General features: G+C 36.9%; 1 protein-coding gene across 1 annotated transcript in view; it reads left to right on the top strand.

Moving 5' to 3' along the window:
* LOC150102450 (dehydrogenase/reductase SDR family member 7-like) overlaps positions 1-13,195 on the top strand; it is a 209,943-nt gene that overhangs the window by 59,299 nt on the left and 137,449 nt on the right. The window contains exon 2 of the mRNA XM_090398772.1: positions 3,510-3,659. Within this exon, the coding sequence (XP_090254898.1) occupies positions 3,510-3,659 (150 nt within the window). The remainder of the gene's footprint in view (positions 1-3,509; positions 3,660-13,195) is intronic.

Below are 13,195 nucleotides of genomic sequence, written 5' to 3' on the forward strand. Positions count from 1 at the left end.
TTTGTTTAAGTGACCATACCACCTGACATTAGCTCTGCTGACACATTCCTGAATACCAACAATGTCAAGTTAAGTTTCCTAATATCTTCGTTTTTAATATGATATTGCCATTGATACCATCTGTTCACGCCCCTAATCTTTCTCAGGGCTCTCATATCTGTGGTCTCTAGTCTTTGATCAAGTGTTTTACTTCTAATCCAGCTCTCAGATCCATAAGTTAAAATTGGTTTGAACACTGTCTTGTATACAGCTAATTTAGTGTTTGACTAATTTCTGTCTTATTCCATATAAATTTATTCAGTTGACTTCCTACCAGCTTTATTGATTCTGTTGTCTATTTCTATATTTAATTTACCATCTTCAGTAAAATTCGTGCCTAAGTAGCTGAAATGTTTTACTTGTTCCACAGGTTCTCCATTCACAATGCAGTTGATATTTAATGTTTCTGCCTATTTTCATTGTCTTTGTCTTCTTATTGCTGACATTCATACCATATCTATTACAACAGTTATTCAATTTAGTAATTGAATCTTGCAGACTTGTAGTGGATTTATTTAGAAGTATAACATCGTTCGCATAAAGCAAAGAGCTGAAGTTTACATCTCCAATTTTGATATCAGGTTTAATACACTTTCCTTCATAATCTGATCCATATAGATAATGAATAACAGAGTGGATAATGTACATCCTTGTCTGACACCAGATTTAACATTAAACCATCTTCATGTACTTCCTTTAATTCTAATTGCTGACTTACAACTCAAATAAAGGCTAAATATTGCTTGATATAATGCTCCACTAACACCATACAACTGTAGTATTTTGAATAGCTCTCTTGGCACCTTGTCGTTTGCCTTTTCAATGTATAAAACTTAAATACAGATTTCTGCTATATTCCCATTATTTCTCAACAGTTTGTCTTAAAATGAAATTCTCATACTGACAGCCTCTATTTGGCCTGAATTCAGCTTGTTCTTCAATAAGCTTCTCTTCCACAATCCTTCTCAACTGTTTCTCATATACTTGCATAAATCTTACCAGGAACACTCAGCAGAGAAATACGCCTGTAATTCTCACATTCAGTTTTATTTCCCTTTTTATATATGGGTTCTATGAGAGCTCTACTCCAATCATCTGGAATTCATTCCTCTGTCCTGGACTTCTGAACTATGCATTGCAGCCACTGTAAGACTTTTATACCTCCATACTTCAGCATTTCTGGTCGAATATCATCTACTCCCGCTGTCTTTCCATATTTCAGAATTTTGATGGCTTTTTCCTTCAAGTATGGATATGTATTCCTGACTGCATGCCTGTTGAGTGTTTTTTACCACTGTGCTGTTACTGATTGTGTTTCATTTAGCAATTTTTCAAAGTAATTACTCCATACTTCAAGGATATCTTTTACACCAGTTTTCATGTCACCTTTATCATCTCTAGTTCCTTTTACAGCACTCCATTTCCATTTCTGAGCTTCTTCAACAACCTCCAGAATATATTGCTACCTTCTTGATATTTATTTTCTGTGTTCTTACCGAAGTCTTCCCATGACTTTTATTTAGCCAGTTTTACATAGTGTGTAGCTTTCGTACATTTGTCTCTGTATTCTCTAAGAGCACGAGCTGACTTATTTGCCAGGAACTTTTGATACGATTTCTTCTTTTTCCTTCACTACCTTTTTAACTTCATCTGTCTACAATGGAGTTCTGATTTCTGTACTTGCATACAACTTCAATACATGCCTCTCTGGTTGAATCAATTAATGTTTTCTTCAGGGCTTGCCACTGAATCTACAAGATTTGATTCCTGTTCTCAAGCTTTCATTTTTTTTTTTTTTGAATAATGCTTGTGTATTTTAGTCTACAGCTCACATCTGAGAGCTGCTCAACTTGTATCCGGTTTAAAACGTTCTTACATTTTCTTATTTTCAATATGAAATTGAGTTTTATCCTACTCAAGACTAAATGGTGATCAATTTCAATTCCTCTGTACACTCTGGTGTCCTTCACCAGGGAGAAAACATCACTATCAACACTAACATAGTCAATGAGACTGTTCTTATTCCATGCCTCTTCTTTCCTTGCGAATTTGTGCACAATTTTTATGTTGGAACATTGTGTTAGTAATAACCAGTCCATGTTCTGAGCAGAAATCCAACAGATATTTGCTATAATTATTAGCTTTGCTCTTTTCTCCAAATATTCCCAAAATATTTTTGTATGTCTGACAATCATTTCCTACTCTGCTATTTAGATCTCCAACAAGGACCAATTTTTCATTGGGTCAGTTGCTTTCTAAAGCCTCAAAAAAATTCCTCCACTTCTACCCTAGTAGAACTTTCTGTGGGACCATAGGCACAAATAAGTTTCATTGTCTAGTTTTCCATTCTCATATTTGCCCAAATCACTCTACTTGACACTGCCTGCCATTCAAGAAGACGAGCCTAGTATGTTGTATTGAATTCTATGGCTACTCCTTTTCCTTGATTGTCATTGCATGAATATAACATTTTGTATTTATTGCTCACAAAGATCTCACCAGCTTTTGCCTTTTTTTGTTTTAGTCACCCCTATTATGTTGATCAGGTACTTATCCAATTCCTCAGCTAAATCCATTTCTTTACCATTCAGCCTTCTTATGTTGATAGTACCGATCTTGAACTCTTGTAATATTGAGTTGGGATGTGTTTCAGGGTTTGTTCCAGTAGCTGACTTTTCACTGTTCACCCTGGTTCCCTGGCAAAAACAGTGGGGAACTTGTTTAACCAGGCGACGCTGAGGCGTCGCCCGGTTAAACAAGTGAAATTCATGAAATTCTATCATGGCATGAAATTCTATCATGTTGTACCATTATTTTATATTGTGGTTTAACCCAATAAGAATACAGTTTGGTCAGGTAAATCAGAAATTGCCAGCTTCTATAACCATCAGTTAATTCCACATGATCTTTGTATATAATCTTACAAAAAATGAAGAGACCAGGTGTGAGAAGCATAAAAAAAAAATAGTAAATGAAAATGAACTTCGAAATTTTTCTCAGATTGGGGGAGGGTTGATAGAACATGAGGCCATCCCTAGAGCACATTCTTTGCATTGAGAGTACTTTTTGAGTGGAATGCATTGCCTGAGAGTATGATAAATGCACATGCATGGAATAAGGTTCAGGCACAGATTGATGAGTGTTGTGATAGTATGTACCTCCCCAATAAGTCTTTGACTCCATGGTCTGGCATTAATAATAATTAAATTAGCCATTAGCAATTCAACATGTAAACTGATAGTTGAAATATTATTGTACTCCTTCATAGAAATTGTCTGTTCTATCAAAATTATTTTTAAATGAATTAAATAGATGTAATAGTTCAAAACAAAATAGCAAGATATGTTGTTTCATTTTTAAAATTTCTTTTCCTCCCTAAATTGGACAATTTCTTATTTAATTGATTCATATTTGCTTGTTGAACAGTTGTTAATTCACTTGACTGGTTATAACTGTGATATTTTATTTAGCTTCCCTGAAGAAGAAAGTCGTGTGGATAACTGGTGCTTCCAGTGGTATTGGAGAAGCCTTGGCTTATGAGTTGGCTTCATGTGGAGCAAGACTGGTTCTTTCTGGAACTAAAGAAGATGATTTGCAAAGAGTAAAAGAACAGTGTCTTAGTAAGTATATCCTGTTTTGGTCTAGCATCAAATCACATGCAAATTATATACTCAAATTGAGTATATAATTTTCACAGTGGTGGATTAATTTCTGTGTTCATAAAAATAAAAAAGACATTTTTTTAAGTTAAGGGATATTACATCCCATATTGTTTCTTAGCCGAATAAGAAACTCAAAGAGTTTCATGCGAATATAGAAACTATATAAAGTTCGGCGATTCCAAGCGTAAGCAAATACCTGGATAGTGCAGCACCTGACCCATTTGTAGTGCAAACTGAGGCAACTCATAGTAAGGGTGGAGCAAGCTCCAAGCACTATTCTTTTTATTTACGCATAATGCGAACTTATCTCCTAGGAGCTGTATTACTGTTTTACATTATGAGAGAAGGTCACTACCCTGACCGGTTTCAACCTTTATTGAGGTCTCATCAATGAGTAGGTAGACCTAGTTAATACCAAGTTTGTAGTGAATAGAACTTACATCCCTTCTATGAGAATTGCCAAGGTGTCCTAATAAATTACTAATTATATGAAGAGCCAAAGGCTTCAATTTGGCGACATGAACTTGTTTAAGGAATGCACTAGCAAATGGGTCAGGTGCTGCACTATCCAGGTATTTGCTTACGCTTGGAATTGGCAAACTTTATATAGTTTCTATATTCGGCATGAGACTCTTTGAGTTTCTTATTTGGCTAAGAAACAATATAGGATGTAATATCCCCTAACTTAAATAAGTTCATGTCACCGAATTGAAGCCTTTGGCTCTTCATATAATTAGTAATTTATTAGGACACCTTGGCAATTCTCATAGAAGGGATGTAAGTTCTGTTCGCTACAAACTTGGTATTAACTAGGTCTACCTACTCACTGATGAGACCTCAATAAAGGTTGAAACCGGTCTGGGTAGTGACCTTCTCTCATAATGTAGAACAGTAATACAGCTCCTAGGACTAAGTTCACATTATGGGTAAATACCATGAATAGTGATCAGAGATTGCTCCACCCTTACTATGAGTTGCCTCAGTTTGCACTATCCAGGTATTTGCTTACACTTGGAATCACCGAACTTTATATAGTTTCTATATTCGGCATGAAACTCTTTGAGTTTCTTATTCGGCTAAGAAATAATATGGGATGTAATATCCCTTAACTTAAATAAGTTCATGTCGCCAAATTGAAGCCTTTGGCTCTTCATATAATTAATAAAAAAAAACATATTTTATACTTTCATTTTTGCATAACACAACACAAAATTCCAGTTTTAGTGATGAAACAAAATAATATTTGCTGATAATACTGGTCATAGATTGAAACTTTTATTTTTTTTTTTGGTAACTGAAATTAATTAGGTAATACTTAATGTGTTTTGAGATACTGAATCCTAATTTAAAGTAAAAAAAATCAGTTGCATAATCATTTTTTAAATGGATACATAATATACTTTTTATAGATTTTTGGAATATTTTATTATGAATTAGTAATTAATAATGATAAGTCTAAAAATTTAAACTTTACTTCATTTTCCTTCTGTAGCTGTTGTTGGCTCTCAATCCACCAGGTAGTAGTAGTAGCAGTTGAAAATGAATTGGCATGGTTTTCTGAATCTGTTTCACATCAGGAAATACTCTTAACACCAACTTAGCCTAAAGAGTTGTCACTTGATTTTAGACATCGTAGAATTTCTCATTTCTTCTGACACTTAATTACATGATTTATTTATTTATGTATGATTTTTTTATTTATTACATTATTATTATATTATATATGTTATACACTGCTTGAAAGAGGTCAACAGACATCATAGTGTGAGGAACAAACAGCCACGATGCCCATCTTAATAAGATGTAGGACCTCCTTTCACTGCAATGACCACAGCAATCCTGCAGCGCTTACTTTACACAAGTGTGCAATATGACCAATGGAAATTTTGGATCATTCTTCCTGTAGGTATGTAATGAGGTCCTGGGCTGTTGTGGGGCAGATGTCCCTACCTCACCTGACACTCCACTTCATCCCATAGATATTCAGTAGGGTTGAGATCAGGACTATGTGGAAGCCAGTGAAGTTTGGTGATGTTCATGTCTACAAACTATGCAGTTACAGCAGCAGCCTTATGACATGTGCATTCTCTTGCTGAAAGAGACAATAATCGGTTCCATAGAAATGCCCCAAAGTAGGAATTATTGCATCTTTCAGAATGTTCAGATACTTCTTGGAGTTTAATGTTTGTGGCACCACAAACAGAGGTCTGAGGCCTAACCAGGAAAAACAGGATCATACCATCACACTGCCACCTCCAAATATCATAGTTGAGGTTCTGGTAAGTGACGTTCACTGGGCATTTGCCAACCCACACCTGTCCATCAACTCAGTAGAAGATGTAGCGTGATTCATTGTTCCATAACAGAGCTGCTTTACAAGCTTCCACATCCCATTGAATTCACTCTTTGCACTACTGAACATGACACTTCATGTTGGTTCATGTAATGTGGAGCTTGCATATTTCAGTCCTTCCATGGAAACCCATGTTGTGAGTCTCGGTTCTGAATGTTTTTTTGTAGGTTCATGTTCCAGTTGATGCTTGGAACTCTGCATTCAACATGTTAGTCAACAAATGGCAGTTTTCACACGTTATTCTTTGTAGCACCCTATGGTCATGTTCAGTGAGTATGGTGGGTCGCCCACTGCAGGTAGCACTTGCAGTTGACTCCCTGCACTTTCATCTCAGTATGGGGTATCACTAATTGTTGATTTGGGATAATCTATTTTGTCAACAGTTTGCTAAACAGAAAGGCCTATAACTTGGCATCCTATCACAATGCCTCTTTCAAACTGTCAGTTTCCTTTTTGCAGCCATTTTATCTGGACACAGTTGCACTGACTTGGGAGCATCATATTCCTCCAATTTATACCAGTTGCAAACATGTGACTCATTACACGGCATAATGCACCTTGCCCATAAGGGGTGCCCATTGAATTCTTTCCAAGCAATATATTATATTGTTACATTATTGATTATATAAAAATTAGAGACTGTAAAACAAGAGTAGATTGCTTTTATTATATGTGTGATTCAGTTACTAGGATTAAGCAGTGAGAGCATTATGTTGTAAGGCTTGCATTGTTTCCCTCTACTTGGGGCACGCTTGCCTCTTTCATTCTTTTTCTTTTTACTGTCTTCTTCACTCAACTTCTCTGGCGTGTGTTTCACTTTCCTGTGTTCCTGACCACCATTACTGGGATCCATGTTTGCCATGCAGTGTTACCCCTGGACATCTAGAAAGGAGATTTTTATATTCTTGCATTACTGTGACCCCTGCTTCAGCAGGTATGGATTATTCTAGATGGCATGACCAGGCTGCTCAGTCAACTAGTGGACTTACCTGCAGGGGCCAATGGTGTTGTAGTAAGTCTCCTTCCTTATGGTCTAGTGACAGGGCCCTAGGCTTGCTGCAATGCTGGTATAGCATCTTGGGTTACCCTGGAATCCTATCACTTCTGAATACATTTATTGCTTGCTGCATATTGAACATCCATAGTATGACTTTGATGGGTGAAACAATGAGCTGCAAGAGGACGTATTGTGTGTGTTGTGTTGTTATTACTGATGCTGAAAGATGTAATTTTATCATGTTTTATTTAATATATTAGGTTAATTCATTGTAGTTTTTGTTTTATACGAATGTGCTATTGATTGATTTGTTTAGTTTCTGCCATATAAAAAATCTTTTTTTTTTTTTAATTACAATGTTGTCAGTGTGGCACCACTGCTTGATAGAACAACGATTGCAAAGATGTCATTGACTGGTGATTTGAATTTATGCGATTTTATACAGTGCAGTGTGTGTGTGTGATGTATTCATTAAAAAAAATTAAAGGATTTATGGAAGGAGGACGAAACAGGTGTACGAGTTTGTATGAAGTATTTCAACAGCCAGTGCCATTCAGGAGGCAAGAACAAAGCGAAACTTAATAGAGCAGATAGTATCGACAGTAAAATGGAAAACAGTAATGTCAGAATTAATATTGAACATGTGGTGATGGAAATCCAGGAGAATGAAATAGACATAAACAAGGAAATAGCATGCTTGAATGTTATCCTTCACAGGACAAAGCATGAAGCAGCAAGAAATTAGAAGAGAGAAGAGAAAGAAGCAGATGGTCCAAGGTTAAAATCAAGATCAGGTCATAAAATGAGAAAAACTTGGTAAGGAGAAAATTATGTATGGAGACTCAGTGATCAGAGGCATACTCAATGAAAGTATAACAAAACTGTGTTTCTCTGGTGCAAAAATTACTGATATAAGTCATGCCATCTGGATACAAAAATCTAAGGTGAAAGAATTGTCTTGGTTGGCACTAATGATCTGAGAAGTGAAAGGTATTGAGGGAGGATGTGAAGGAGTTGTTGGACAAAGCAAAAATGAAGAACAAGAAGTAAAAATTGTAAGTTTCTGGATTTATGTAAAGGACTGCATCTAAACGGTTTAGGTGTTAGGTGTCTAGAGAGAGCTTTGTTCATCAAGCATGCTGAAGTGCAAATTAAGGAAAGCTTAAACAATTAGGGTGGATGAGGTGAATGTGTGTGAAGGTACCCATGAGGCAAGTCAGTATGAGAATGACCAACAAGTACAGAATCTAGTCTCTCGAGCCAAAATATCAAATAGGACAGTCAGTTCAGGTAGTAAAAATGGATGAGTAGGGGTCTAAAGGGATGCTAGAGGTTTCCATATAACTGATGGCAGAAGTATCAGGAACAAGAAGGAGGAGTTTTGGGCATTGGTTAGTGCAACTTCACCAAAAGTTATAGGCATTAGTGAAACTTGGCTAAAAGCAGATGATGTAGTTGCAGGGATAGAACTTGAAGCATTTAGTATCTTCAGGGAAGATAGGATGGAGGAGGGATACTGCTAATGATAGCCGACAAATTGCAGCCAAAAAGAATAGGAGGGAACTGGGGCAGCTGTTCATTTGAAGCAGTCTGGTTCAAATCAAGGTCAGTAAGACAAAATATATGGTTGGTTGCTGTTATAGGCCAGAGAGCTCCAGGGCTGAACTGAATGACATGCATCAGCACATTAATACAATGAGTGCAAGTTGAGCAATGCTGAGGTCATAGAATCAGAAGAGCTATCCATAACCAAGATGGCCATATGGCCTCTGATTTGGGGAAAGTGACCATGCAGTTTTCATTTGGGAAAGTGTAAAAAATGAGGAATATTCTGTCAAGAAGGGGTATATCTGAAATTACAAGGCAGGTGATTTTGACAAGCTTGGGAGAAAGCTTGAAGCTGTGCCATGGCATAACACCTTGCAAGGAAAGGAAAGGATGTTAGTAGTGCATGGGAGAGTTAAGGGACATCTAGAGGAAGCAGTGTTAAATTGTATACCTAAGGTAAGGAGGGTTAATCAGGTAGAAGTTAAATGTATGAGTATTATCATTAAGCATGACCTTCAGAAAAAGAAAATGTTATAGAGGGTATATAAGGAGAATTGTGACTAGCAAATTCATGGACAGTACAAGGGCAAGGGCACGCTGACCGTATGTGTAATGCCAGGATAGTAAAGAGGAGGAAATACTTTAAAAAAAAACGTTTTTTTAAAGTGATTTTTTTATTGGAGTGGGGGGATAGGGGCACCAACTAAAGTTTTGCACACATGCACCGGACACTACTGGCATGCTACTGGGTATAGGGACACCAACTAAAGTTTTGCACACAGGTGCTGGACACTACTGGCGTGCCCCTGTACAAGGGTCAGGCAAGAAGGGAGACAGTATGATAAAGAAGGTGTCATCAGATTATGAGAAGAAACTAGTCGAGCAGGATGAGAGAAATCTCAAACAATTCTTTCAGTGTGGGGAAAATAAGAGGAAGAATGACTATTTAATATTGACCTTAATGAGTGGTTGTAAAATTCAATGTAGCTTAGAATTTTACGAGCCCTTACATTGATTTTTACAAAGGTCTCATCTCAAACGTTAGTGTTGTAAAAATAAACTTTATATAAAAAAAAAAATGTATATAGTCTGATGAGAAATTAATCTACTCAAATGTAGTAAACAAAGTAAACAATCAGAGTAAATGCTGTGTCACTGGAAACTGTATGTTATTGTTCTAAGTTAACCTGCTCAAATGTAGTAAACAAGGAATGTTTAAAATAAGTAACAACAAGAGAAATTGCTGTGTCACTGGAAACTGTATGTAATTGTTTTAACTAAGTGCTTTGGAAACCTTTGTTCACAAGCTCTGTGTATGCCTGCCTTCAAGGTTGTTCTTAAAAGGGTTGGTGCAGATCAGACAAAGTTTTGCTGTCCGGCAAATTGGATTTTAAATGTGCACCAGGAGAAGAAAGAACTGTTGACTTTAACAGAAGACCAATGAGTTGCTCCAAATTCTTCGGTAGGTCTCAACCATTCGTACAAAGTCCTGGAGAAGGTGAAATAAAAAGACGCAGACAAGAGCCATGGATATCGGCAGTAGGAACCAGAGGACACGACTATACATCAAGGCCACACCAGAGGCCAAAGGTCAAGGGAATGAAGAGAAGGTCGCCAATGAATATACCTGAGGCAGTCTAGATTGGATGTCATTGTAACAGGAGGTCATCCGAAGCCAGGAACCGCAGAGTGAACTTCAAGCGCCGGAAAACTTGCACCGCCACCTGGATTGCATGTGCCCCGTATACTGAAACCTCTTGCCAGAGCTATCGAGTGCCAAAAATTTGCTTTCCAAAGCCTGCCACCATCCTGATGAGATGCCAGTGAAGCAAGACACTACAGAAGGTAAAGTCTAGGAACTCTAGTGCTGATCCTTGAATGAGTGCGTCACACAGATAATGGATCCTATGTGAGTTTGTTCCTTTTTATATGTCCTGTAATTCTTTTATGTAATCTAGGAGAAATAATTTAGATGGACTGATAAGATATAAGATACTAGGAATTAGCAGTGTCTATGAGAAAGTTTTGGCTTGTTAGTAAGCGGAATACTCTTGTGTAATAACTTGATATAGCTAATTAACTTCTTTATGAGTAGATTAGAGTTTTAATAATTTGATTCAATAAGCAGAGAAGTAAATGAATAATTGTGCTGTAAAGTTCGGTTAGAATTGCAAAGGGAAGTTTTTTAATGCTCAAGTTTAACGGATAGGTAGAGAGAGTAACCTCCCCATTGTTTAATTGATGTACTTTTGTATTAATGTAAATAAATGTGTTTTACTTATATAACAGAGTGCTTCTGGATCTTTTGATTTACAATGCACTGTTTCTGAAAAAAAAAAAAAAGCCGGACTTGAGAGCGGGAAATAGATAAGGTATTAAAAGTGTAATTTGAGTGCTTGAAACCCACAGCTGTTTATGATAATTTTATTGAAGGAATTTATGCTAGAAAGTGAGAGAGATCTACCGGCCATGCTACTGAGTCTTATGCCAAGAAAAGAATACTGGTGGCGCAGTCGAAACAAAAATAAATTTTCCAGTACTCGTAGGCATATGACAAGTAGTGCAGAAGGTGGATAAACTTTGTATGAAATAGTATGGTCTCTAAGGTAGAATAAAGAACAAGATAAGATAGAGAATAAAAATAAGATATTACAAGGAGGCGAACCAGATTAAAGTAATAAAGTGTAATAACGTAGGAAACCCCCCCCCCTCTATTACATGGTGATGGTCATGAGGTGACAGAAGCAGATAAAATAGTTGAGTTACTGAGTGACCACTTTGCAAGGTATATCATCCTAGTGAGGTTACTGCTTTAACATATGTGACAGACACTAATGTGGGAACAGAGGTGGATGAATTGGAGGTTCTTAGGATTCTGCAGAATCACAGTATAAATACAGTTGTGGGATTAGATGGAATATCATCTTGGGTTTTGCGAGAACGTGCCAAGGAACTGGCAATTCCTCTGACTAGGCTCTTGAATTTAAGTTTCATCTGTGGTGGAGTTCCAAGGGAGTGGAAAGAAGGCAAAATAATTCTCTTGCATAAGGGAAGTTCTAAGACTGCAGTTGCAAATTATAGACCATTCAGTATTTCAGAAGTGGTGATAAAATATACTGGAAAAATTGGTTAGAAAGAGAATTCATGAATGGGTGGATAGGAATGTGATACTCTGAAGGACAACGTGGCTTTGTGAAGGGTCAGTCATGCCCTAGTAATTTACTAACTTTATAATAGAGTAACAGCCGAGTTGGATAAAGGAAATGGCTACATGATAATTCTGCTGGATTTTAGAAAGGTATTTGCTGAATACCACATGAAACTGTGTTAAGCAGATTGAAACAAATGGAGATGGATATAATATTAGTTATGTGGATAAGCTGCTGGATAGATATCAAAAAGTGGTATATCACGAGCAGAATCTAGGTGAAAGTTGGTAATGGTGTTCTGCAAAGTTCAGTGCTAGGACTACTACTGTTTCATTTGTACATAAATGATATGGGAAATAACCTGAAAGGAAATATTCAGCTGTTTGCTGATAATGCAAAATTAGGTAGAGTAATAAAGTGATCCAGAGAGCTTGCAGGATGATTTAAATAGGTTGTCAGCATGTACTAAAGATAATGGGTTTCAGTTCGATGTGGGAAAGTTATGCATTTTGGGATAAATAGATTACAAGCTGTGTACACATTGATGGAGCTGTACTCCAGGAAGTAGATGAAGGGATTTAGAGGGTGGTGATAGACAGAGAGTTGAAGTTTAGATGGTATATTGCTAATGTAGCTCATAAGACTACTTGGGTATTGAAGACACACTACCAAGTAGAGATAAAGAATTTGGTATTCCTTTTTATAAGGCCTTGATATGCCCAAATTTGGATTACTGTGCTCAGATCTGGATTTCTTGGGGGGGGGGGATGAGGAAGTGGTGGAGAGGATTCAGAGGCGACCAGATGGTGAGTGGTCTATGGAATGTTCCCTATGAGGATAGATTGAAGTTGTATGGAATGCAGAAGTTGGTTGATAGGAGGAAAAAAAGGGGATATGATAGAAACATTTTAAGTTGCTTAAAGGGTTTTATAGGATTGATGCAGGGTAAATGTTTCAGCATTTACCCTGCATCAATAGAGCAAGAGGGTCATCCCTGGAAGTTGAGTAAAAGTGTGGTTAGTAGTGGTGTGAAGACTAGATTTTTCACTTGGAGAGTTGTGAATGAATGAATGGAATGGATTGCCAAAGTCAGTTGTTAGTGTTTTGTCTGTTAATCGATTCAAGGAGAGGTATGAGAGATTGCATAGATAAATTTGGTCTCCCTCAGGTACTCTTCAGGAGACTTGGGTGCCGAACCAGGAAACTCTCTTTCTGAATAACTTAATCTTAATTTTCAATCACAAGGTCATAACCAAGTACAGATACGGTAGATACATCATCTGGTATTACAGACTGGCCATAAAGTCTAGAGACATAGACAATATTTTTATATTTTTTTTATACATTGAGGTTGTCATTGACAAAAGACAAATGTGCTGATCTGATAAAGCTTAGTGGAAGCAAAGGTTGGCTATATTACCAAATAGCAGATCATTTCAATGCTTAT

This window comes from Typopeltis vanoorti, chromosome 10 (genome assembly GCF_054136105.1).
Source record: "Typopeltis vanoorti isolate ZY-2024b chromosome 10, IOZ_Tvanoo_1.0, whole genome shotgun sequence".
Classification (NCBI taxonomy): Eukaryota; Metazoa; Arthropoda; class Arachnida; order Uropygi; family Thelyphonidae; genus Typopeltis; species Typopeltis vanoorti.